This window comes from Pyrgilauda ruficollis, unplaced genomic scaffold (assembly GCF_017590135.1).
Source record: "Pyrgilauda ruficollis isolate IOZ18807 unplaced genomic scaffold, ASM1759013v1 scaffold4, whole genome shotgun sequence".
Classification (NCBI taxonomy): domain Eukaryota; kingdom Metazoa; phylum Chordata; class Aves; order Passeriformes; family Passeridae; genus Pyrgilauda; species Pyrgilauda ruficollis.
This window is the reverse complement of record NW_024525489.1, coordinates 22,606,434-22,632,966: the sequence shown is the minus strand read 5'-3', so window position 1 is coordinate 22,632,966 and position 26,533 is coordinate 22,606,434. Positions and strand designations below refer to the sequence as shown.

Sequence of the window (26,533 nt, the reverse complement as noted above, 5' to 3'; positions counted from 1 at the left end):
GCCGCCGCCTGGCGCCTCCTGAGCGGCGGGGCCGCCCCGCCCGAGCCCCGGCGGGAGCGCGGCGCGGCGGGGCCCTACGCCGAGCTGGTACGTGAGGGACAGCGGGGACAGGGCGGGCAAACAGGTGTCGCAGGCGACACCCCGAGGCGGACTCGCCATGGGGGCCCTCGCGGCGAGGTGTTTTCCTGTCGAAGGCGAAGTTAATGTTTAGCAGGTCGAGGCCGTGTGCCTTGCGAAAGCAGCAGGCTGCTTCCGAGAACTTTCCAGGCTTTCTGGCTAGTTAAGTGGAAAAAGTATTTGTCGCGATTAAAACTCTGTTACGTGCCAATGCGGGGATTGAGTTCCTGCCCTGAAGGTTTTTAATTTCTTGCTTTACAGTATGAAAACCCCTGGACCATCCCAAATATCCTGTCCATGGCGAGAATGGGTCTGGCGCCAGTTTTAGGCTATTTGATTGTTGAAGAGAATTTCAACGTCGCACTCGGTGTCTTTGTCCTGGCTGGCGTGACAGACCTGGTATGTCTGCATGAGTTTGGGAAGGCTTTGGGAACACTGGGCTCACGGGGATCCCGTGGGCATGCATTGGAACAGACTCCGGTGTAGAATGGAAACAACATTTGTTTTTAGACAAATGGACAAAACATTTGTTTTTATATTTGTTGGTTTCTAGGGATGCTGTATCTATCCTTTGTGGTGCTGCAAAGGGGATTTGCAGGTGCCTGAAAGGGACTTAATGCTATTGGAGGAAGGGGGAATGTCAGGGATCCCTGACCAGCCCCGGGTGGGCATTGACCGCTCAGTGCTTGTGCACCTGGTGGTCTGTTAAATGATACAAGTATCAGCTAAGAGGTATCACATTTTATCCTAGTTAAACTCGCTGTTTTACCTGATGTCATTCATTAAATACCTCTCTAAAGTAGCATACATAGGCTGTTTCGGTTCATACTCTTCTAACAGAGAGCTATTGAATTTTGGTTTTCCCAGTTGGACGGATTTATTGCACGGAACTGGGCTAATCAGAAATCAGCACTGGGAAGTGCTCTCGATCCCCTGGCGGATAAAATCCTCATCAGCGTGCTCTACGTGAGCCTAACTTGTGCAAATCTTATCCCAGGTGAGGCAATGTCAGTTGTGTGCTCTAGATAAGGTAGAGAAGGTCAGTTTATGTGTAGCAACGTTTCTTGTGTTTCTAGAAGGAAAACTGTATCTCTCGAAACGCTTGCTTTGCTGGTTGCTCTTTGCTCCCATTAAACACTTCCAAAGGGACCGCGCAGAAAGCAAGTGCTGCCACATACAAAATGGCATGTACTGCCATTTTTAGGTGCTCTTTAAAGCAGTAATAGTAGCTCTGTAAAGTTGTTTTTCATGGACTGGATTGTTTAAAGACTTCAGCTTAAACCCTTTCAGGAGTTGTGTTAAACATCCTCAGTAATGCATAGAACTCGTTCAAGAGAATTTGGGTGTGGCTATTTTGTCTCACTTCTAATTTTCTGCTCTTTTGGTTGTGTTTTACCTTTAATCATGGACAGTTTTTCACTGGCTGGTGTTGCCTTGATCTTGCAGTTCCCCTGACTTCCATGATTATCCTGCGGGATGCGGCGCTCATTGCCGCCGTTTTTTACGTGCGATACAAAACTCTTTCTCCACCGGTGAGTGCACAGCATTGAAAATGTGTCATCATAACAGAAAATACATTAACAAGCTTAATTAACAGCAAAATTGTGACCAAGAGATTTGTCATCTTGAGACTCAATGGTTACAAGAGGTAATGCTTGTTCTTTTGCTAAACAGATTTCTGAGCAGAGCAGTGTTTTGTAAAATGTGGTTTGTAAAGATAAGTCAGAAATACTGATAACTTTTTTCCTGTGTATGATGTGTAATAATCAATCTTACAAAGAGCAGTGTAATTCTTCAGTGCTTTTCTTTATCATGTGAACAGGTAAATCAGACTGAATTTACAAGAGCTGCAATTTTTTTCCTCTTTTCTCCCCCAACAGAGAACACTGAGTAGGTATTTTAACCCCTGTTATGCTACTGCACAATTAAAACCAACATTCATCAGCAAGGTAAGAGCAATAACTCGTTAGAAAATAACTCCTGGGTACTTGGAGCATTGTGTGGTTTGGAGGGTGGGGATAATTTACCACTACTGCTGAGTACAGTTTCAAAATAGTGCCAACTATACCTAGATCCTGAAAGGTTTTCAACTGTACTCTGTCAGAGCACGTGCTATTTTGGAGAGAGTAAGATGCTTTATTTTAATAAGGTTTCTAAATAAATTTTCTTTATGTAAACTAATCCTTAAAGCAGTAATAAAAGTGTATGTTGGTGTTGCTGGTACCTCTTCCCGTTGCTCACAGTTCCTGTTCTGCTTTTCTCAGATGAACACAGCAGTTCAGCTGATTTTGGTGGCGGCTTCTTTAGCAGCACCTGTTTTCAATTATGTGGACAGCATATATCTGCAGACATTATGGTAACTAATATCTTACATTTTTTTTCCCAGATAATTTAATGTGCTCCTAAAGAAACTGGTAATCGAAATTAATTTGTGTGGAACAAAAAAACTATGCCCAGAAGATGCAATAGGCCCATATGCCTGAATTTTTACACCTTTAGTCTTAAATGACACCAGAGCTAGATATTTATTGGTACTTAATGAAACTAGTTAAGATCCAGGAATAATAGCTTAGAAACAAGTCTTTGGGGTAGGCATGGTATATACAGGCAAAACATAAGAGAGTGGAGAAAAAAGGAGGAAGAAAGGCTGCATGGATTCCTCATTTATTCATGCCAGAAGTGTCCTTGAATAAGCACCCTTGGGATCAGTAATAATACCATTCATATTTTTGCTTTATACTGTATCTGCTGTCTTGAAATCCAGGTTCCTGCAGCCTGTTTGAAAAGCACATGGAGAAATGGTGATTCCTGCTAGACTTTAGGAGGGAAGGAGAGGAATGGGATGAGAACAGGCATAAAGGAGCTTCCCTCCTTAAGAAATGCTGTTCCTTCTGCTGTCACTGGAGCTCTGAACTGAGTCTGAGCTGCAGCTGGCTGCAGCTGTTGTGAGTGTAGTTATTTTTCCTGAGCTGTTTGGCAAGAGTTCAGAACAAAGAGTTCTGAACAGCAGATGTTAGAATTACTTAGTAACTTAAAGTAGTGCAAAATCCAGTGTTACTTGTCTTCTAGGGAAATAAAAAAAACAACCAAACCAAAGAAACCAAAACCACCAACCCAAACCATGAAGTGTTTAAGGAGCTATGAATGAACCTTGATCTTAACAGTCTGTGGTTTTTTTATCCTGGTGGTAAGACAAAATCTCAAGTTGCCTCTGGGTATAATTTGCCAGGGTGTTCTGTGGATACTCTCAGACACTCCCTGGCAGAGTGCTCAGGGAGGGCAGCGGGGAGCAGAGGGACAGGCAGGGCTGCAGCAGGGATTCCCACCTCAGGGGTGGTGTCAGCCTTTCAGCCAGAGGAGCACTGCTCATTTAGGGATATCTGTGGTCTGGGAGGGAAACAAAAGAGGCTGAAGCAGGAACTTGTTCTTTAGCTTTGGGACTTGGTGAAAATGGTAAGTTCGAGTCTTGAGTGGTTTGAATGTTCCCGGCTCACACTACCAAGGAATAGTTTCTCACATCTGTCAATTCTCAAGCTGGTAGAAGTGATGTAGGCTGTAAATGCTGAATCTTTTATTTTCCCTTCTCTAAAGCAAGTGCTGGTGTGGTGATAATTTGTCCTGGTATGCAGTTACACTGAAGCATGCTGCTTACCCCTGCATGACAGAGCCTTTGTTTATCTAATCCTCCCCATAGCACTGAATTTTAGCTTATAAACTGTAAGCTGCATTTTTATGGAGCATAGTTCCTGACTGTGTAGTTAAAAACAGATGGTAAAAAATTTTAAAAAGGCACTTTTTATATTGTCCAGAGACCCCCATGACTTAGAGGAACTCTTTTCCCCAAAGGTGCATCACAGCTTTCACAACGGTGACATCTGCCTACAGCTATTACCACTATGGCAGGAAAACTGTCCAGGTGATCAAGAACAAGTGAAGTGGTCTGGGTGATAAAAGGGGAAGTGTTCCTGGAAAGGCAGGAAGGTGCTGTGCCCCCAGAGGTGGTGGTATTGCAGCTGAGTTTTGGATCAAAGCACTCTTTGTTTTTCTGCTTAAACCATGGCATCACAATGAAGTGAAATTTGAACATGTACTGTGTATATATGTAGAGACAGACTTTTTGATGTATTTTTAATTTCTTGAAAAATGAAGTTGTTTACAAAAACAAATAAATAATTCTTAAAAACACGGGTTACTTGCTGCTGCCATGTGCATTGTGAGTAATTTTATGCTGGTTTTGAAGTCAAGACACGCACTTGGCACCAGATTTGTTTTGCCACATTCATGCAAGGCACTGAGCACCCTGGAATCTGAGAAGAAAAAGCAATTACAAGAGCAAGTTTGTACCTCAGCCCAAGTCAGTAAACCAGCAGTGCTCATTAGGACCTAATGACTCACCTCAGGCTGCAGCAGAAGAGGAAGCATGTCATCGAGGGACAGTGTCTTCAGAAATTCAAAGCAGAGAGAAATTTTGCTTTATATTCCATGGGTGAAACTGATAAGCCATGAAGAGTTCCTACCCTGCTCCCTTTTCTTTTTAAAGATGAGCAATGATGAACTGTACTCTGGGTTTTTGAGAAAGGTCAGCGGTGCTGTGAGGAGTCTGTACCCAAATGGAGTTAAGTTTCTCATCCTATATATTCATTTCTAGTGATTGAAAGAAATTCCTCTATCTCCAGATGCTTTAAAGTTTCTAAAGATGTTGTTTAATCCCAATACCACTGGCTGAAGAGGACATTTAAAATACTGTCTAAATGAATGGAGACAGTGGAAGAAATTTTAGATGTGCTTGCTGTTATTTCTTCCTGTACCTCCAGCTTCAAGATGTACTCCCCCTCATGCAAGGACAACTTGTTCTTTGCCTGTTCTCTACCTACAAAACCGAAGAAAGAGGAAGGCAGAACAGGTCAAGATGATCATAAACTCATATTTTCTCTTTGTAAGCAACATGGTTTTTCTTTTATGTCATAAGAAAGTGCAACTATGAAGGGTTTCAATGACTGAAATCAGGAAGTAAATAATATCACTGTATTATTGTTGTATTAGCAAAGAAAACTTAATGTAGGAGAGCACACAGTCTCTTTTGTGACAGTGTGTCTGTATAGACAAAGCATTTTAATGCTTTCTTTATATTGAAACTTGTATAAAATGATGCACAGAGAAAACACTTGCTCTTTATTAGTACCTTTGTTTTAACTGGCCCCGTCTTTAATGGTCAACCCTGCATCTTTCAGCAAAGGATAGAGGGCAAAGCCTGTGGACGTTTCCTTAAAATACATGAGTAGTGGAGTATTTTCCATGAAAAAAGCAGTTCAGAAAGCGGATATTTATTGTGCCCACTCAGCTGCTTGCTGTTGGGGTCTGCATAATGTCGTTGGAGCTTGCTTGGGGAGCGTTTCTGGCCCCGCGCGGCCGCCGTACCGCGGACGCGCCCTGCCCGCCATGGCGGCGCCCGAGCCGCCGCCGCCGCCGCCCGAGGGCTCCAGGCCGCTGAGCGCGCTGCTGAGCGGCATCGCCCAGGCCGCCTTCCACGGCACCGCGGGCATCACCGAGGAGCTGCTGCGTGCCCAGCTCTACCCCGAGGCGCCGCCGGAGGAGTTCCGCGCTCTGCGCGCCAAGATGGGCGGCCTCCTGCAGGTACCGGCGGCGCGGGCCCGGGACGCTGCGGGGGGAAGGGACCGCGGTCTGGGAGAAGCCGCTCCGTCGGCCGCACTCCCGCCGGTGTCCGGCATCCCCCTCCTCCGGGGGGTCTGGGTGCCGGGCCCAGAGCACTGCCCTGCCCCGTGCCCTGCCCTGCCCAGCCCGCGGTGACATCTCCGGCTCCATCCCCGAGCGGGCACAGCCGGGACAGACCCGAGGGAGCGGCCTGAAGCTGTGTCCTGGGAGGGTTAGTTGGATATCAGGAAAAGGTTCTTCACCCGGAGCGGGGCTGGGCACTGAGCAGGCTCCGCGGGCAGTGCGCTCAGCAGCAGCCTGGCAGAGCTCAGGAAGCGCTTGGACAATTCTCTCCAGCGCAAGGTGTGGCTCCCGGGGATGCGGCTGTGCAGGGCCGGGAGCTGGGCTCCGTGGTTCTTGTGCTGGGTCCCCTAACACTCCGCTCCTCCCGCGGTCCCGTGCCTCAGGAGCCGGAGTCCCTCGGGCCCCCGCTGTGCAGGGGCGGGCGGCACATCTGCGGTCTGTGCTCGTGGGAGCACGAACCTGTTCCTTTCTGAGAAGAACTGCAGTTTTCTTGTAAGGAAAAGAAAAGCGCCACTAATTATGAGGCAAGCCAGTTTACTGAGTCAACAGATTTTGCTTTTTGTGCGAGAGAGAAGATATTCTTCCCCGTAATGAAGCCTTTTGGTCTCCGTTCAAAGTGAAGAGCGTTGTGTAGCTCCCGAGAGCTGTGTGTGGCTCAGGGAGCCTCCAGGTGCTAAATCCTTGCATAGCCACTGCCACCTTGTGGGTAAATGCACGCTTGGATTGGCCAGATTTATAAACGTGGTCGGTAGTTTAGTTAAAACTTGTTATTGAGAGATTTGGAATTTGGTGAGGATGATGTCACTCGCTTTCTGCCTTTATGAAGATTTTGTCGTTTATTTAATGATCAGATTCATGTAGTGCCCCGAGAAGCCTGCATTGGGCGGCATCGCCCAGGCCTCTGAATCCTAAAAAATTCTGCTCCTGAATCCTAAAAACGGATTCCTTCAGGGCTCTGTGGGCTTTTTTCTAGTGGGTAACTTAAAGGAAGTGACACCTAAGTTGTAAGGATCCTTATAGGATCTGTGCCCTAGAGCATCCTAAAAGAGCCCCTTGGCCTTCTGGTCGCTCTGGTCCCTCTTTCCTTCACACCTGCCAGTTTTGGGGGGAAGGTTGATGTTGGGACTGTGCTTTGGAAGTAGGGAGGCTTAAAATTATCTTCCTCTTTTGGTATCTCTCTGACTTGAAACCTGGAGGGTTTTTGTGTAGCACTGTATTTGCTGATAGCAGCAAACTCCAAAAGTGATCCTCTCTGCTTACAGCATCTTGGTCTTTGGATGCACCTCTTGGGTGCTGGTGTCTCCTCAGCACCTGAAGAAGCAAAACTTACTGCAAGATCTGCCTTTTCCCTTCCTTGTCAATTGCCATGTGAATTTCTGAGCTTATTGATTCCAGTTTTGATACTTGATTGTGAAAATTACAAAAGCTGGGGGAAAAAATTATGTCTTTGTTACCTTTTTGTGGTTTTTTTTTTTCCTTCTTCCTCTGGGTGGTGGAGGAAGGGGAGCCAACAGCAGGATGACAAAGTCCAGAAGCAGAGAGATTGATTGCCCCTTGACTTAATTGGTGTAGTAGTTGGTGTCTTCTAAGCAGTAAACATGGATCTGGACCATAAATCAACCTCTTGCTTTCACTGGATGTGAGCTTAAACAAGGTGAAGGACTTCCCAGTACCTTTCTGCATTCCACCTGTGCAAAGCATGGGGATGAATAAAAAATCTATCATATTTACTGTAGCAATAAAAAAATTAGATTTTTCTCCCCCTGGATTATACAGAGAGTAGTGCTGTGTTTATGTTTATAAAAGATGTCATTATTATCTACTTCTTCCACCTGTTTCCTTTGCTGCCCATCCATCTGCTGAATATGCATGAAGCAGCTGACCTCTTTCTAAAATGCTGCATTTATTTTGTAGTGAAATCATGTTTCTTTATTAAATGTACTTTTAAAAAAATCTAATTTCTTGTGTGGAGTGTCCTGGAAGGCAGGACAAAGCCCTAGGAAGGCTGGCCCTGGAGAGCCATATGATTTCAGTGTTCTGTTCATTGTTTTTTGCCCTCTGCCTTCATCCTTCCCAGCCTCCTGTCCCTTAAGGCTGGGAAAGCATTGAGAAGCTGGGCGAGAGCAGCTTGTGTGAATTCTCACCCCCAGCTTTTTTGGGTTTTTCAAAGGTTATTTCATCCTGATTAAAACACTAAATTTGTCTGCTTCTTACATAAGTTTAATTTCCAGTATTGGTCCATCGGTGATAGTTCCTTTCCATGTGGAGTAATCCCACTGTTTTCCTTTTGGTGGCAGTAACCTCTTGCATTTATTGAACGAGATTCTTTGCTGCTGGGTTTAAAGTGTCCTCCTTCACTCTTTTGCTTTGGAACAAACTTTACATTGACTAAGTAATAGTAAGCGTTACAGCATGAGGAGTAGAAATATTTTATTGTATTTGATTTATGAGTTGTTTGGTTTGGTTTTTTGTTTCTTTGGGGTTTTTTTGACAAATACTGAGGAAGTTACCGTCTCTAATAAATATCCTGATATGTGAATGGTATATAGACTATATAAATTGCATAATATTATATATTATATACAATATTATGTATTGCATAATATAATATATAATACTATATATTATAATAATATCTAATATATAATTATCTATTATCTATTGTTAACTATATTTAGATTTATAAATAATAATAAGAGCTTGATATCCAGCATGTAAATGTGTTGTCCCTAAAGATTGTCACCCTCCTGCTAGGGACTGAAGCCTTTTCCCTATGATGTTGCTGTTGTGACCTCAGGAGGGGTTTCCATGGCATTTTTACCCCTGTTTGACAAGGAAGAGACAACTCGAGCTTCTTAACAGGGACCTGCCCTTATGGGAAAAGTCAGAGCAGAAAAACACTTGGAAGGTTCCCTCAGCTGTGGAGGATAAAGGCCTTTGCTTCTTCAGCAAGGATTTCTGCTAACAGAAATATTTCTGCTAACAGTTTCTGCTAACTGTGGAAAATAAATGATTTCTTGCATTTTTTAATAAGGGAAAAGAGTTGCCGTTCTTTCCTCTCCTTGGATACCTTGTGAGTCCTCAAATGTGTGGGCTGGGTCATGAACTCCAGAGCACTTTGCAGTTGTCCAAACTTCTGGAAGTCTGAGATGGAGAGCAGCTTCAGTCTGAGATAAAATAATTTTGGAAGAGCTAATAGGAGAGACTGCTTGCTTTCTGCCACTTAGATTTGCAGTTGTGCCTGCATCTACTAATTAAAAAATAAATCTTTTAAGCAAACTCATTCTTCTTGATTCAGGGAAAAGCAGAACAAGTACTTGTCCCCCTATTTTCTACCCAAAAATGTATCCCATGTAGTGTTATACTTTTCACTCCAGTGAATGACTGGGCTTATAATGGATAATTCTATTTGTTGTTGGGCTAGGTGAAAATGTATTAATAACTTTGCACAGAATTTTGTGAGGGAGGGAATGTCTGTAGTGTTATAATAGGACATACATGAGAAAATTATTATCTGAATTAATGTTTGCCTGGAACAACTAAATAAAAATCGTAGCTTTTTTTTTTTTTTTTTAATTTAACAAAACACCACTATTATGTAGCTCACTAATCTGAGCACAGCTCACTTGCCAGCTCACCAGTGTCTGGTGTTGCAGCATGGTTGTTTTCTTGTATAAACTCTAATCCCACAGTTATTACTTCTTTTTTTTTCCTTTTTCAGCATTGTTTTAGGAGGGTAGAAAATGTAATGTTTATTGGAACTAGCACCTAGTGAATTGCAGTGATGAAAATGTGCATGGGCACTATCCCAAATCACTCTTACTGCTTTTAATGTGAGTTATTTTAGCTTTTGGGTTGGTGTACGTGTGGTCACTTCACAAGGGAACTGGCACAGCTGGCAGGTCACATAAAGTGGAGGGGAAAAATACTTGAAAACAATGAAGTGGAGAGGAAGGTTGGGTGCAGAATGAACATTGCCAGGAGTGATAAGATCAGTGCTCCACTGCCTGTAGCAGCAATTTGTTGCTTAGGTATGTCAGCTAGAAAGAACAGCGTGCCTGCATCATTAGGGATTTTTTTCATGACTTTTTCGTGATTTCTCAAGTTGCAAAAGTTGAGATTTGTGTTGTTGGAGCCTCTCACATTTGCAGTGTTGTTTCTCTGGTACTGTGATTCCTGAGGAGATGTGTAGGAGGTGGTGTTATTGCTGGTGGCTGTGGGATTTGGAGGTGATGGTGTTCTGCACCACGAGCATTGTTTTAAACAGGCTGTGAACAAGGAGCCTGTACATTACAAACCTCAGCTGCGTCTGCAAATCCTCCAGGCAGACAGAAACAGAAACAGAAGGGCTCCCACCGTTATGACAATGTCCATTTAATGAGTGGTATTTTCTGTAACTGAGACAGAAAAGCTCATTTCATCTGGGACTGTGAAGTGCTGATATTCTGTGACTGTGCCACCTCAGTGACAATGGCTCACCTGAAGTTTAATGGTTTACCTGACCTTTTGCAGTGCTTTTTTTTTTTTTTTAAGGTTAGCTACGGAAAAGTGGCAGATTAAAGAAACGTCATCAGATCTGCGTCACTGATCTATAACAGGTGTGGTAGGCTCTGTATTGTCCAAACAAGAAGCAAATCTCTCCCTCTCTCTCTCCCTCCCCTAATTACAGTGTTGATTACATCTCTGTGAGCAGAGATCTGGTTGCTTTGCCCCAGTTTTGGAGGTTGGTGCTACCTGTGTGTTTCTAGAGCAGGCAGGTCGGTACTGGCTCTTCTGTGTCTAATGCCTCTGCACTACCTCTGAGTACTGGATCTTAAATCTGCTCATTGCCAGGTAATGGACTTCCAGAACAGCATACTGCTGAGGAAGTTGGGTTCCCTGGTGGTGGCAGTGCTTCATGTCTTGCTGATTCCCACTTTCCCATCCAAATATATGGTTTCGTTTGTTGCATTTGTAGGACTTCTGCAAGTATGTAGCATTTTCATCATTAATGACACCATTTCTCAAAAAAAAAAAAAACAAACCAACCAAAACCCAAACACTACAGGTGTGATGTCATAAAGTTACACACACATATGTGGGTGTCTGTGAGCAGCATATTCTGTGTATATAGAGGGTGTGTGCACACAAACACTCCCATGCACAGAAAGGGAAATACATTGGTTATGCTGAAATTCGTTATTCCAACCTGATCCCCACGGTGTTTCTCTTGACCTGAACAAGAGTCTACTCTGATTGAAGAACAGGGAGTCAGATCTTGCCTTTGAAGATCATTATTCCAAATTAAATGCTTTTACTATGCTTAATTAGTATTTATCAAACACATGCTGTATGGAATATATTTGAAAAGCGAGAAGGACTCCCTTAAGCTTCACATGTAGTTTCATGCCTTTATTTCAGTACCACTAAGGCTCCATTCCCTCCATTCCCTACCCCCCAAAGTGTGTGGGAAATGATGAAGAGGGTAATGAAGCTCAGTGCCATCAGCTCACAGCACTGGTGATTTTCTGGACTACTTTGAGTTGTTTTTCCTCTTTTAAATGTGGGACTCTGAAAAGGGGAGAACTTGAGCTGTCTCATCTTCAATTTGATGCATAAAGAAAGACTAAAAGGAAAGGAAAGTCTTGGTGCTGAAATTTTGTTCTTTATTAAACAATACTCTAAAAATGGTGTCTCTTACAACTGGTGTGAAGGAAGATTAGTTCTTGCTTGCTCTAGGAGCCAACTGATGGTGTCAAGGAAGTAAAAACATTCATTTCAACCTCACTGGTCTCATGTGCAGCTGCCACACAGCTGAGCAGAAAATAGACCTTTCTTTCTTGCTTTCTTTCTTCAGAAAGAGTGGTTAACACATTGAATAGCACTCTATCAAAGATGCAGGAGCTGTGGTGTGCACTTGAGTGAAGTTCACAGCTAGTGTATGAAAAGGAAATTTGGATGACACAACTCAACCTTTTTACAAGCTGAACATCTGAAATTGTTAATTCCTTTTAACACTTAGCTACAATCTTGGCATGATGTAATTTAGATTTTTGACTGTGCTAGTGGGTAGCAACTGGGTGCAGTATATCCAACAACTTATTAGAAAGAAAAAAATGCAGGCAAGACTAAAAATTTTCACTTATTAGAAAGAAAAAAATGCAGACAAGATAAAAAATTTTGTATGGTATGGCTAGAATCTGCCTGTATGGCTAGAATTATTGCAGTTTGAAGCTTGTACTCTGAATTTCTTCCAGTCTGGTGACCAAATATGATGGAGCCTGACTTCTTCAACATTTGGATGACATTTGTTTTTAGAATAGTTTATTTAATTTAAAAAAAAAAAAAAAAAAAAAAAGCTTTAGAAGCTTTAGTGGCACAAAATACCAGGCACTGCAAATGTTACATGAAGTCCTTTTTCATTGATGTTTTAGTCCTAAAACCCAGTGGGACAGAAGTTGTCAGGTAAGAACATCTGACAGCTTGAGCTGCTGAGGGGCTCCTGTGTGTTTCCCCAGGAGCCTCCCTGGGCAGTCAGGATTAGCTGCAGCTTCTTGGGAGGCTCCAAGATTATCCATGGGTGATGATTTCTTTTATAACAAGGTGAATTGACTGACTTTATTTAAAGGCAGGGCCTAAAATACCTAGTTTTAAATTTTATAATTATCATTATAAATGTATGCTGTTGCACTATGAATTTTAAGGAAAGGATTTCATTTATGGAGTAAGAAAGAATGAGTGGAACATTGATGGCCTCCATTGTGAAGGATTAAGGATTCATTATTGGGAAAACCAAACTGGCTTTGTTGGTTTGTGGGCTTTGGTTGGTTGGTTTGTTTTGTGTGGTTGTTTTTGTTAGGTTTGTTTTTTGGCAGTTTGTTTGTTTGTTTGTTTTGAGGGTAAGGCATTTTTGTTTTGTATGTTCAATACCTGAAGCTTAAGCATAGTAGTTTTCCATATTTTTTTACCAGTGTATTTATCAGTCATAAACAAGGAAACCAAGTCTTCCTTTACTTATTTTAGCCACCCAACTTTTTAAAAATTGGACTCTTTGAACAAAGTAAGTTGGACTTGCCTTTTGCTTTGTTTACAGTGCATGAGCACCTGGTTCTGGTAGATAGTCAAGATCTAATTCAGAGTATTCTATCTTTTATAAACTTGGTCGTTTTAGAGCTGTATAACAAGCCTGGGACTCCCTCCTCATTCTCAGTTCCCAGTGGAGTTCAGTATCTGTTTATCTGCTGTGCTTGAGGACTGCAAGTTGGATTTTTAAAGGTGACAGTGATCTTGGAATGCATTTTTTTTATCCCTCTAATTCTTTGGCGTATTCTGTATTTACTTCTTTACAATACTGGTTTATGTGTGATTTCATCTAAGTAAAAATAGACTGCAACAATCTCATGAAAACAAGACATAAAATATACTATTCAGAGAAAATGTGAAATTACAGCCAGCTTGTCCAAACAGTTTATAGCCTTAAGTGTTTTTCTAACTATTTTTAAAATATTTTTGTCATTGTGTCATGTCATTGTGCATATGTTAATACATTTCTGAAAGCATGTTTTTTCACATCTCTCTCTCTTTCCTAACAGTAAAAAGTGGCAATACAAATATAGTTTGAGCAAAATCTGTGGGGTTTTTTTTCCAAATAAGGTTAGATTTTTTTCTGGTTGAGATGTTTTGGGATCTTTGCCAAAAGATTTTTACCTCAGCTTGGTGGGTAGTTTTTCCTTTCCTTTCTTTGCAGTCTCTCTGAACTGTGATGCCAGGATTATGAAATATGTTTTGAAGATACACGCAGACACTGAAGTAGTATCTGTGTGAAAGGCAAGTAATCAACAGACATTTTTACTCCTTGTCTGACATTTACACATGGCTTTGTTGTCTCTCTTCAGACTGTCACATCAGATGTGCTGTTCTCTCAGACTCTTTTTGCCATTTCTGGTTCAAGAGTAGTTTTTATTCTCTTCTGACAAGCTGTTTGTATAAGTACCTTTTAGTTTTACACAGTCACACATGGCAGAAATATTTTGTGTATTTGGATTGGTTGTGATTCCTTTTTTATTTTTTCATTTAGCTCAAATTTTTAACATTTTGAAGTGAGAAAAATGCTTGTAACTCCCTTTTTCTGTCAAAGAAAAAATGGTACATTTATGATTTACATTTGCTTGGCAAGGAAAGTGGGTTTGTTCATTTTATGACATGTCAGGAAATCTATAAAAAGTCTCATAATGAACAGAAAGCTCTAGTGAAGTTGTCCAGTTCATGTGGACAAATGGCGGGGAGTTTACTGAATAGGAGTAGCCCCCAATTTGACTAAAAGACAAAAGCCACAGGAAAATGAATTGAATTCTTTTTGATGCCAAGGGTTGCAGTGTCTTGGAGCAATTGATTGCTGAAGTTTCTAGCAGTTGAGGCCTAAAAATGTGAAATCTAAAAGCAGATTTTCAGCACCAAGCAGTTTCCACTGGTGGTGTCCCTGCAAGCTCTGCCAGCCACAGCCGTGAGTGTGCAGCAGAGCACAGGGCTGGGGAGGGACAGGGCTGGGGAGGGGTTCCTGCAAGCTTGGGAAAACCTGATGACTTGGCCAGCTCTACTGATGGATGACTCCAGCAGCCCAGCCTGATAAAGACAGGGCTGCTGAACCCTGAATCCACCCTCTCTGGGGTAATCAAAGCTGTCATTAATGTTTAATGGGATTCTCTTGGAGAGGGCTTTGGTTGATGTCTTAGCTGTTTCATCGTGTCTTTAGCTTTTCCTCTCCCCAAAATGTTAATTATATTTAGTGCAGAGATAATTTTTGATACAGGAAATGGCAACTAGGTCTTTATGGGAAAGTGAGAGATCCTTTCTTCCAAGCTCCCTGCTTTGGCCTTTGCTCCTGATCAGGTGATGTTTTCCAGCAGCAGGGATGGAGAGGAGGATTTACAGTTGGTATTCCTGTGCTGAGGAGTTTGACCTGCTGCTCCTTTCTCCTCGTAAAGGCTCTCGGCTGTTTGCAGCCACCCTGGCTGCTGCTGGTTTGGGGAACGTGTTTTATGTTTCACTGAGCTGACAGGAGGGAAAACCATTTTCCCTGTGCTGAAAGGAAGCCCTGGTGGCTGGGATCCTGAGAATGGAAGCTTCCCTCTCACCTGTCAGCTCTGTCAGCATGTAACATGAGTTGTTAAAATAGGTGGTGAAGGAGCAGCTGGCAGAGCGCTGTTGCTTGCTTCCTGTGAAGCAGTGTAGTCTGTAAGCTTGCCTCCTTTCCTGGCTGGTCTGTTTGCTGATCTGAAACACAGGGTCTGCAGGGCTATGGCTAAGGCAGGGATGTGTTCCCAGCCTGGGCTGGGAGTGCAGAAATCCTTCTTCTTCCAGGTAGGAAATGGAGCTCCAGCTGCTGCTCAGAGTGGCAATAACAGGTAATGCACAGTAGTGCTGGGAAAGAAGGAAAGCAGAGATTGGAGTCAGAATTTGCCACTGAAAGGGAGTATATGGCAGCAGTGGAGGGATGAGACTCATGTAGCTCATGTTTTTCACTGCTGGAGCATCTCTGCTTTATGTCCAAATGCAAGCCAAGGGACAGATTAGCTGAGTTAACCATTAACTTTTAAGATGCAGACAATCAAGGTACTCTGAGTAAAAGAGGAAATTTAGTTCATGATACTAATTCTGTTTCTGTGCTTGGTTCATAATAAAGCAAGTTTGTGCTGATTTTACTGACAGGATCACTGCTTGCAAAGCTCCAACAAGCTCTGCTAATGTCTGCACCATTACTGCACTCAGGGTAGGGCTACAACCTTTCTTTTCCATGTCTTCAAAATGTGAAGTGCTCCAACTTCTATTTTTAACTCTCCTAAGTGAAATGAGATTAGACATGAAGCAGTAGTCCACAGCAGCAAGTAATTTTCCCAGAATGATTGTAGAAATCTGATAAACACAGACCTCTTTTATTGTAAGAGAGCAGAGGGGGAGAAGAAAAGGCTGAGCACGTGGTTTCCTAAGGGAATGACAGGTCATGTCACCAGTTCCAGGACTGTCACTGTGTCTGTCTCTCTTTTCCTGCTTTTACTCCCTCCCTTGAATTTTTTTTTTTTTTTTTACTCTCTGGTATTTTCTGTCCTAGCTGGATTTCTTCTGCCTTTTATTTACCTCTCTGTCTTTGGCAATAATCCATTAAATGACTTTCATGTGATGTGGGTTCTTGCTTCTGAATCCAGCTCCTTCAGGACTGAAGAAGAAACCATTTTAGACTGAATAATGTAACCTCTAAAGATCTGTATGTTCTCCAAGAAAACAGCTCCCTTCTGCTGAAGCAGAGTTCAGGGAACACATGTGTGTGCACGTTCATTTTGAAAGAGGTTGAACCTCTCAAACTTCTCTGTAGTACGGTTGCATTTTAAGAACTACTGGAAATGTGACATTTCTTTGCTTCCACCCCAAGTGGCAAAATGCTTTCTAAACCACAGAAAAAAATTGAACTTGAGTGGGGAGAAAGCTATTGACAAAGTCTGGGATTTTTTTTTTTCTTTGCTGTAATTCAGTAGAACACAAGTCAGGTTGGACTATTTATATTGGCATTTTTAATTTCAGTATGTTTATATTTTTAATCCTGCTATATCACCTTTGTTGTTGCAAGTATATCTGCTATTAATAGAACTTTTGTTTTGTTCCATGTTTTATCTCTCTCCAGCCGGTCCAACCTATCTGTGCTCTCTGAGAAGCACTTTCCATTGCCTTTTTTCTTGTACAACTCTTCCTCTTTCTATTTTAAATAATACAAGTGTTTTGAAAACTTACTCAGGAAGGAAGGGCTTGTGCTTTTTTTTAATGTTTATTGCTTAAAATCCAAGCTCTTAGTGTCTACTCATAATCTGAGTCTGCAGGCATCGTTTGGATATCTATGAGTGATGTTATCCATGGGTGGGCTTGTTCTGTTTTTATTAATATTGTTTATTCTTGTTTTATAAGTGCTGTAAGGCCTAGACAGAGTAGGTCCAGACTGAGTAATCCTGATGATTCTGTTTTCCTTCAGCTAAAGATGTTTCTGGAGTGGAGGAGCCACTTGAGGTTTCCAGGAAGCACGATGTGACCGCAGGAACACAGCTCAGGTTGCGGCTCCTCTGCCTGTTTTCATCAGCCTTTCACCCTCCTTTGTCATCAAATGCATCTTCACACCACAGTAAAATGACACCTGCAAATAAGTTTAGGAAGTGGTGTTTTATGGTGTTGTGAGTTCAAACAGGGCATTTCTAGCAGCTGCACAGACTCCTGGCAGGGGCAGGCTGGAGAAAACATGTTGTGGTCGCTTCACATGCTTTTAAAAACTAATGCTGTGGTCTCTTTTGTGTTCAGTTGTAAGCTAGGTCAAAAATAGCCAAGTATTCACGCCCCTGTGATTGAACTTTAAAGCAAAAAAAAGTAATTTTAACTGAGAACGTGGTTTGGTGAGCTTGTATGCAAAAAAAAAATAGGTTGATGTTTAGGGGATTTCTGCTTGGTGGGAGCCTGGGAATTGTGGGGGTGAAGATGGAGGAGTCAGTGAAGAAGCATGGAAGTGACCCATTGAGAAGAGTTTTTCCTTCCATGTGCACAGTTGACAAATCAGTGTGGAATCAAGCTTAATAAGATCAGGAACACAGGAAGGATGTAATTTTGCCTGAAACTTCATCATCCACACACACGTTTTTCCCATCTGCAGTAGCAGTTTCATAATTTTTATATTGGTGTGTGTTGCGAGTTTTCCCATCCAAGAAGAAAGCTTGATGAAAATCAGACATTAAATGCAAAAATATTAACAAGTCTGCTGAACCTCTCGTGACTTGGTGAATGCCTCCTTGGCAACGAACCAAAAGGTTGGAATAAAAAAATAGTTGTTGCAGAAGACCTGTTACATACTAGGAAAAAAGTAAGCTACAGGGTTTAAATAAATGTGTTTATTAACCTCTTAATGGTTCACGGGTTCAGTGGTTCTTTTCTCTTAGCAAACTGGTTTATTTCACTTTTAGCTTTCACTACAGCTCTGTAAGAGGTAAATAAAAGTAATATTGAGACGTGGTATGGAATGTGAATAAAAGAATTCGTGTGATCTCCCATGGATTCGATGAAGACTTAAAGATGAGTTAAAATCTTTCTACTTTGTGGTAGAAATACCAAATGTATTAAGGTCACTTGTGATTTCTGACTTAGAAATTTGTGGGGGGTGTAGAAGCCTTTAGTTTTGGGACTTTCCCAAAAGATGGATCACCATTTCCAAGTGCAGACAGGCTGCAGGCTGTTGTATCTAATTTTATCTTAATTCTGATTCTCAGGAGAGCTCTTGGACTGTAATAAACAGTGTTTGGGAGGCACAACCTACCAACTAGCTGAAAACCTCCACTATCTCCAGAAACGTGGGAAAGTCTTCTGGCTTTATATCCAGGGACCATCTGTGGGAACAACTCATTTATTACAGGGCTGGATATCTCAGCAGCCCTTGGGAGAGTCAGGCTCGTACATACAAAGAAACCACAGGGTTGGGAAGATGTTGGATTCCTCCTGTCAGAAGCTGCTCTTTGCAGAGGAACACACTGAGCTGACTCTGACAGATAGCACAGTGTCAACAGCACTTGTGTGCTCTTCTGAGCTGCTTCTCTTCCCCTGCAGGCAGCTGCTGCTTGCCCCCAAATCCAGGAAATGTTTTCTTCTGAGGCTGATAAGTGGAAGAGATGTGCGTTGGTGTTACCCAGAATGGGCTTTGTGTGGTGGAGATGTTTGGCAAGGTTCCTTAGTGTGTTCCTCCTGTCTTCAGCTGCTTCCACGTCTCCCTGCATGCATGCCTGGGGTCTGAGAAATGGCTTGCAGGGTTCTGTTTCTAAAAGCACGTGAATGAGAAGGGCTGTGGTGCAGGAATAACCATTTACACCTCCCAAAAGTCTGAGGAGGCAAGTTAGGTAGCACGCTCCATGGCACTGAATTGTCTGTTTCCTTGAGCTTGGGATTTCTTTGTGCTACAGGCTGGCAGCAGCCTGCAGCTCTGGGGGTCAGCTGGAGGAAATGCCTCCACCTGCTGCTATGTCCAGCTCTTAGAGCTCTTCTGTGATGGTTGACAAGTAATGTTTTTCTTCTGAAAATGAACTGTGTTCTTTTTTTCCCAGTGGGTTTTACCAGTTGCTGTTTCTCACTAGTACTGCATGCTTGTCAGGCTTTATTTCTCAGAAGAGATAATGAATTTAAGTCTGTTTTCCTGTTCTGTGTACCAGGGCACATGTCTGATGGATCTAATTAGGCTAATACAAAACTCTCCAGATTACCAAATATTGTTTCATTAAGGAAATGGTATTTGAAGTCTTATTTTTATTGGCTGAATTGTATTTGAAGACACAGTGGGTATGTGTTGAAGGAGAACACAAGGAGAATTCAGTATGACTAAAACCTTTTCTTGCTGTTCAAAAGCATCTGCCTAGCCTCTGAAAAGGAAAGTACTGCCAGTCACCAAGGGCAGGATTTGTGTGCTAGTAATGTGACATACTGTCCATAGCTGTCCATAAGCTGTGCTTTCTGGAGGGAAAAGAAAAGGTATGCTTTATCAAATCACAAAATACATAATGTGAGGAAATTTTTTATATCTAATGGTGTTGTCTTACAGACTCTAGTTTTGAAATAGACATTTCTTACTTTTCTTACTTAGACACTTAAATGAATAGTCACAGTAAAGTTAATTTACATTTGGCACTGGTATAGAATAGCTGTGATTCTGTACATTCTTAAGAGAACTTTTCTGGTTTTTGTTAGTTGAAGATTTTTATGTTGAAATGCTAAATTACATGTGATTACCAACAAAAACTGAAATTACCTGAGAGTAAAAAGTCTCTATAACATAATGATTTGTCACTAACAGTGCAGTGACTGAAGATGTGGCAATTATTCTGCGCTTTGAGGTCTGTCTAGGCTAAGAAATTGGCATTAATAAGATGTTTCACGCTTAGAACCAATGCTGACAGTGATTCAGCTCTAGCAGCAGATGGATAAAACAGGTTTCAATACCTTTAAGTTCTGAGAATTTTCCAGTTAGGATGCTAAACTGTGCATGTGTTGTTTATTCCACCAGTGAAACAATCCTCACCATGGCAGTTGGAGTTGAACAACAGCTGATCATTGTCCTGGGACTGATAAATGCTCGTCTGAAGCTCCTGGGGTTTAATAGCATGAGAGGGAGACTTATAATTAGATATATTTCATCTGTCTCTAGTTATAAACACAGAAGAACTACTCGTGTTCTAACTTAAATCAATCCTTAGAAATACCAGTCATATGTATCCACTATAATTGGATATTCTATGTAATAAATGAGCATTGTTAAAAGTAATAGAAAGAACTCTTTGTAATGCTATGCAGAATGTGATTTGAAATACAATTTTTTGCCAAGTTAAAATAAAACATTTCCCAAACTTAAAAAAATTCTGAACTGAGGCCCGTCATATAAGCAGTGGAGTAGAACTACATTTGTTTAAAGACTAGATTGTGTAAATGTTCATGCAACAAGAGACCAAAAAGATCAGCAAAGACTTTAAATAGTCTTTCATCTTTTGTCCACAGTGAAATGTTTCCAAGTTAAGATGAAAAAGAATACTAAAATAAGTTACTGTTCTTAAGTGACTTGAAGACCATTATAGCCAGGGGGATTTGTTTAGGAATTTCAAAGAAAATATGTCTCCATTAATTAAAGTCTTCATGCAGCTGTACCAAAATATAACTCATTGATTGTTTGTACCCACTTCCAGTTAGTTTTTTTTAAGGAATTTTTAAGTAGTAGTCATATTTCCAAGAAGGGAGAGATTCTAGTCTGAATGATGGATTACAAGGCTGTGTTATTTAAGGTATGCATTATCTGATAAATACTCCACCAAAATACAGTATGATGGTTACCTTTTGGGTTCTTGGCTGTGTGCAATAAGTTTCTTTTTGTGTAGAGTATAAAACTATCCCTACTGTGTGTACATGTGCATATGAGGGAGGTATAAATTATGGCTAATAATGATACATGGTTTCCTTCCTCTGGTTTTATGTGGTGCTCTTTTGGTAGCAAACAATTATCAGGGTGCTTATAATACATAAAGGTGCAGAGTTTTTAAATGTAGCTCACACCACACCTTAATTAATTGTCAATCTCTTGATGATCTTTACCAGATAGCCAGGTTGAACTGTCCTGTATGTGCTAGTAATACTGTTTTGTGTTCCTTATGCTTAAAATTTCAAGTTTGGTCATAAGCTTCCTTGTCTGGATACACTTCAAAGTCAGATTTATATCACGTGTCAAGCAAAATAAGGAACTTTGTGTCTGCAGTTTTTTATCAGCTTAGAAGGGCACTGCCAGAAATCTTGCTGCATCTTGCAAAAACGGTTGTTGTGAAGAGAGTGAGGTTAAAAAAAAAAATCCAGAGGATTGCAATGTGAAATGCTTGAAGGTTATGAAATCAAGCCTAGAAAAGGGGTGCCTGGTATCGCCATGAGCCTGCATTAGGTTCACATTTAACAAAAATGAGCTGTTTTGCCATGACACCTTTGCTTCACTCAGTGCAGAGGACACAGTTTGTGTTCTTGGTTTCTGCACAGGAATAAAACAGAAGGCAATTTTCTGCACAGCTGAACTGGGAAGCAAGTCTGCATCTGAACTTGATCTTGACAGAGCTTGCTTAAGGTGCTGGGGTCTGTGCTTGTTGATTCACCTGCCCTCCTCCCCCCATTCACATAAACCAACACAGGAGGAGCACAGGAGCAGTAGCTGGTGACACCCAGCACACAAACTCAGGTGTAGTGATGTGAAAAATATTAAAGCAGAAAATACTCCACACTGCTGTTAGTAGACAGTGTAAGATGTGGCTGTAGGAAAGGACTGTAAGTCTGAATAGCTTTTCTTCTGGAAATGGAAAGTGCTGTTTTCACTTCCAGCATAAGGAGTTAGTACAGGATAATTACCTCTTAAGTTAAATATTTCTGATATAAAGCAAGCAGTACGTACCACTATGTCAAATACCCTATAGAAAAGCCAGAATGGTGCACTAGGCAGCTCAGATTTTATAATAAAGTCACAGATGCTCCTATTAAGCTGGAGCCTTAATACAGCCGAAGGTTTACTCCTAGTGTTGATTGCCATTTCTTTTCTCAATCACATAACAGATGGCAGCTGATCTATTGTGAAAGCAAGGCAAGGCAGCTCATCCCTTGTAAAAAAACACTACAAACACCTCCAGTTTTAGATCAGCACTGCCCAGTTTGCAGACAGGCAGTGTGGGGTGCACGGTGTGCATGCTCAGCCCAAAGTCACACGATGTCACATCCCTGGCTAAAGGAGTGAGGCTGTGTTTTCCCCTGTGCCTGGAGTACAGCTGTTGCAGTACCACGTCAGGAAAGATTAAATCGAGGCAAATCCCAAGGACTGGCTGCACTTCACCTTGCTGTGCTCCGTGTCAGCATGTGCTTGGAGATGTTGTGTTCATTTTGGAGAAGTTGCATCCATTTTGTGTGAAAATGAAGCAAAAGCATCTGCTTGAAATGACGATGGGGAAGCTTAACCACAGTTTCCTCTTTCTACCTCTCATCCTTCCTTTGTGGCCATTTATAGCAGCAGCAATTGCCACTGAGGCAATGCAAATAAAAGGCTGTGGGTTTATCAGTTTTGAAAAAATAGATGGAGAAACTGGATATCTATATAAAAAGGGGTTTTTAGCAATAATAATAATAATAATAATATCTGTTGCTGCACAGGGATGAGGAGTAAATTACCCCTTCCACCCTGTTGCAAAATACAAATAAAGCCTGACAAAGTCCACCAATGCTCTAAAAGAAGCTGCAGGTGCATTGTTAAGGCTTTTTGGGCCTTATGGCTAGAATAATTTAGATGAAAAAATGCAGTTGCATTTTGCATTTTGACTCTCCCTTGGAAGGCTCATGTTCTTGCTGCTGCAGGCCCTGCTTTGCTGGTGCAGCACTTACCAGTTTTGCTTCCTTGTTTGTGGTGTGGAAGTGGCAGATGAAACTGTGGATGTTGCAATGAGCTGGGCTGTCTCTTCACTTGCTCCAGCCCACAAGCACACCTGCTCTGTCCCAGCCTTCCTGCTTCGTGGCCCAGCAGAGCAGCAGTGCAGTGCCAGACCTGACAGTGTTCATAGCATTGTCCTTTTGGGAATGACTATGGCACAGTGGGGAAAGGGCCAGGAGACGGGGAGAAGCCTCCTTGCTATCCCATACCAGTGCTGAATTCCCAGAGGTGCTCTCAGCCCATTGCTGGAGCCAACCCACTCCCCTCCAGCTGCTGGGGCAGGAGTCTGGGATAAGTAGTAGACACTTGCAAATTGAGTTTTAATGAAAGGTGTCAGGTAATTTGCATAACCTGGTTTGTTTGTGCAACCCCTTTAAGATGCAGTATCTGTCAGACCCTAAAGATGTGTCCTTTAAGTCCTCACTTAAGCAAGCTTTTCCCTTTTACTCCCTTTATTTTCCTACAGTCAATTGCTTCGGCAGACATGGATTTGAATCAGCTGGAAGCTTTCCTCACTGCCCAAACCAAAAAACAAGGTGGCATCACATCAGATCAGGCTGCAGTCATTGCTAAATTTTGGAAGAACCACCGGACTCAAATCCACGAGAGCCTGATCAATCAGAGTCGCTGGGATAATGTCCTGAAAAACATGAACTGGAGAGTGGACCTGAAGTCACAGTTGAGGCACATTGATCAGATAAACACTCCTGTTGCAATAGTTGAAATGGAGCTGGGAAAAAATGGGCAGGTAAGCTTCCTTTTGCAAAATATATAAACCTGTTGTAGCTGCCCATGCACTGAGGATATTACCTATTGCTGAATTCACTGCATCCAGTTCAAGCCAGTTGATTCATCGCCACTGGCCCTTTAATGGACTTGAAATTGGGGTCCATCTTTGGATACAAAGAAACATTCTGGGTGGGGAATGCAATTTTTGCTTTTTTTTCATATCTTCATATAAATAAGGTATGATATATATATTGATGTATATATTGACAGCTCTCTTTACATTAAGCTTGAAAAATCAGAGGATGTAGAAATCAAACATGATGTTAAAATTCCATTTGTATACCATGCACTGCAAATTCAATTAGTCTTCTTTTCTTTTAATTCAACACTAAAACTAGTTAAAATATGCAAAGTAGGAGCTGAAAAAGAATAAAGTTCACAAATTATATTTTAGAACAAGTGAAGGGAAAGACTCCTTTTTATTTTACATAACACCCATTCTTATGTTACTTATTACCTGTCACATTGTACAATCTGGCCTTATCTACCTGAAAGATATCTATATATATACAGCTCTATTAGTGCTGAACATTACCTTCCTTTTTTATAGTCCTTAGGAACGTACAGCTAAAGGCACAGCTTCCCATCTTCACATTTGCTGTTGTTTTCTAACAGGCAATGTGTTTCAATTTGGTATCTTTTCTCTCTGCAATGTTTTAGTAAATTTCAAAACCTCATTTCTTAGCAGTTGCTACTGCAAATCATGCCATGAGCTGATTTGGGAATTTTGATGTTAGTGGTTAACATTTAGCAAAGTTCCTTGTATTTCATAGTATTGTAATAGCAAGAGTGCCTGAATTAGGAATACCTCAATCCATACACCTGGAATAATCATGTGCATAGGAATGATTGAATTCCAACTGTGTAGCTAAGCCAAGACAAGGATGAAGGTACATGTAATCTGAGATCCTACAGAAACAGAAGGTATTGCTGGAGTCATTCTGTTAGTTCACTTTTCTTTGCAGTCAGTGGAAGCTGATCCTTCCTGAGCCTTCCACTCATGGTTCTCTGCAGTGGCCAATACAATAATGGTGTGTGTCTTCAGGTTTTTTCCTAACCTCAGAGAAGTGGAGTTTTCTGCTCAGGATCTTGAGATTGAAAATGATTGTGTTCTATTAGCAGCAAATGGGAAAAAAAGGTTGTTCTGAATACAAAGGTTACAAGGGAGCACATTATAATGAGTACATTGAGTACATTAGTGAGCAAATGGGAGAAATACCTACATTCATTAAAAAATGCATCCTTAACTCAGAATAACTGTTGTGTTTCACAAGGGAATTATGTAGTTAGTGACTCCTGTTTTGAAACTGTTTTTTCCCCCAGTAATGGATTTTACAGTAACATCAGGCAGCAAGGACATTTATATTTCTTTCACCCTCTGCAGAGAGATGGGATGGAGGAAGAATAGACATTTCTGAGACATTATAGTGTCTCTTACCAAAGACCCCCACAACAAAATCAAAATTAATTATTTTAGCAATGCCCCTTCATGCTGCAAAGGGAAATGGTTGTGTGAATGCATTTCTGGAACTGCCATCAAACACAATTTTGCCTCCTTCCCTGAGGATACCTGTGAGCTGCAGCAAGCATGTCACCTGGTGTGAGTTAAACTGGTCCTTACTGAAACAACCATGGCGTAATTAGCATTGTCACCTCTTGAGTCAATGTACATTTATTGTAAACAGCTTTGGTTTCACATTGCCTTTGGCTGTGGATTAAATAAATTCTCTGCTGTAAATCTTTGGGTTGAGGCACTCTGCATCAGGCTGTATGCTGTGATGGGATGAGGTTTGGGAAACCACAGGAGTTTGGGGACCTCCTGGAAAGATCGGTCACAGGGACTCCTACTGGAGGTTGAACAAGTTGTTGCACACTGGATCCAGCCCACTAACTTGAAACTGTCATGTTTTATAGTTATTTTTACTTTATTGGCACATCTCTTCTAAATATCAAGTTTTGTAGTGCACATCAAATACACATATACTGGTACTTCCTTAAGTTTAGCAGAGAGCATATTTTCTAAACAGTTGTCAGCCATAGATGGGATTTGATGAATAATGAAGATCTGGCTTTGAAGAAGAAAGCTGGCTGATGATTCAGGAGTAAATTATTCACAACAGACTGTTTTCATTTGGACACATGATAACAGGGGAATATACAAATGCATTGATATGTAATGAATTGACATGAATATTTCATGGTTCAACAGAAGCAAAGAAATGCTCTGTAGAAAATGTACCTTTCCAGAAGTCGCTCTGATTCTTCTCAGTGCCTCTGGGTTGGATTTAGGTCTCTGCCCAGCAGAAGGCCAGCCTGCTTGGTGGAGCATCTGCTCCTTCTGCTTCAATAAATAACTTTGCTTCCTGCTTGCCTTCTCTGAATTTTAGTCAGCTCTTTCATGAGGGGAAGACGTTGTGTGTGAAACCTGATGTGGTTGGGAATGGGGAATTAAATGGAAGCGACTGGTTCATAAATGCCACTAGACTGAGTTTACATGAATTTTGCCAAATTTTGTAAGTGTTTTCTGGCTGGAGAGAGACGCTTTTGGGTTTGAGAATCCATCACAACTTGCATGCATTAATTCTTGCTAGCTTTGCCATTACTGGTAAGAGAAAAAAATGAACCCTTTTCCCTAAGTGCTCTTGAAAACACTTCTAATGAGGAACATTTGAAAATACCATGCTCTGAACTTTGAAAAATTTGACTCAAGGTCTGTAAATTGGAGTTTGAACTCTACTTCAGTAAAGATTTTACAGCAACATCAAAGGTTTCCTTTGTGCTGGTGTTGTAGTCTTTATAGATCCTAGGAGATCTGTATAAAGATTAAAGGCAGATGAACATGCTAGCCATCAGCTTTGAAGGCCCATTTTCTTTAACAATATAACTAAAAATAAAATTATAAAGCAGTTG

General features: G+C 41.5%; 2 protein-coding genes across 2 annotated transcripts in view; both read left to right on the top strand.

Moving 5' to 3' along the window:
• Window positions 1–26: 26 nt before the first annotated feature.
• On the top strand, window positions 27–4,302 carry CRLS1 (cardiolipin synthase 1). The gene is made up of 7 exons (XM_041477154.1): window positions 27–87; window positions 379–516; window positions 985–1,114; window positions 1,564–1,649; window positions 1,998–2,066; window positions 2,382–2,473; window positions 3,964–4,302. Exons 2-7 carry the CDS (start codon window positions 415–417, stop codon window positions 4,049–4,051), a joined length of 567 nt encoding a protein of 188 aa, XP_041333088.1. The 5' UTR covers window positions 27–87; window positions 379–414; the 3' UTR covers window positions 4,052–4,302.
• A 1,221-nt stretch (window positions 4,303–5,523) lies between these two features.
• COMMD1 (copper metabolism domain containing 1) overlaps window positions 5,524–26,533 on the top strand; it is a 59,004-nt gene continuing 37,994 nt past the window's right edge. Inside the window, exons 1-2 of the mRNA XM_041477153.1 lie at window positions 5,524–5,751; window positions 23,301–23,582. Coding sequence (XP_041333087.1) covers window positions 5,557–5,751; window positions 23,301–23,582 — 477 coding nt within the window. The 5' untranslated portion in view covers window positions 5,524–5,556. The remainder of the gene's footprint in view (window positions 5,752–23,300; window positions 23,583–26,533) is intronic.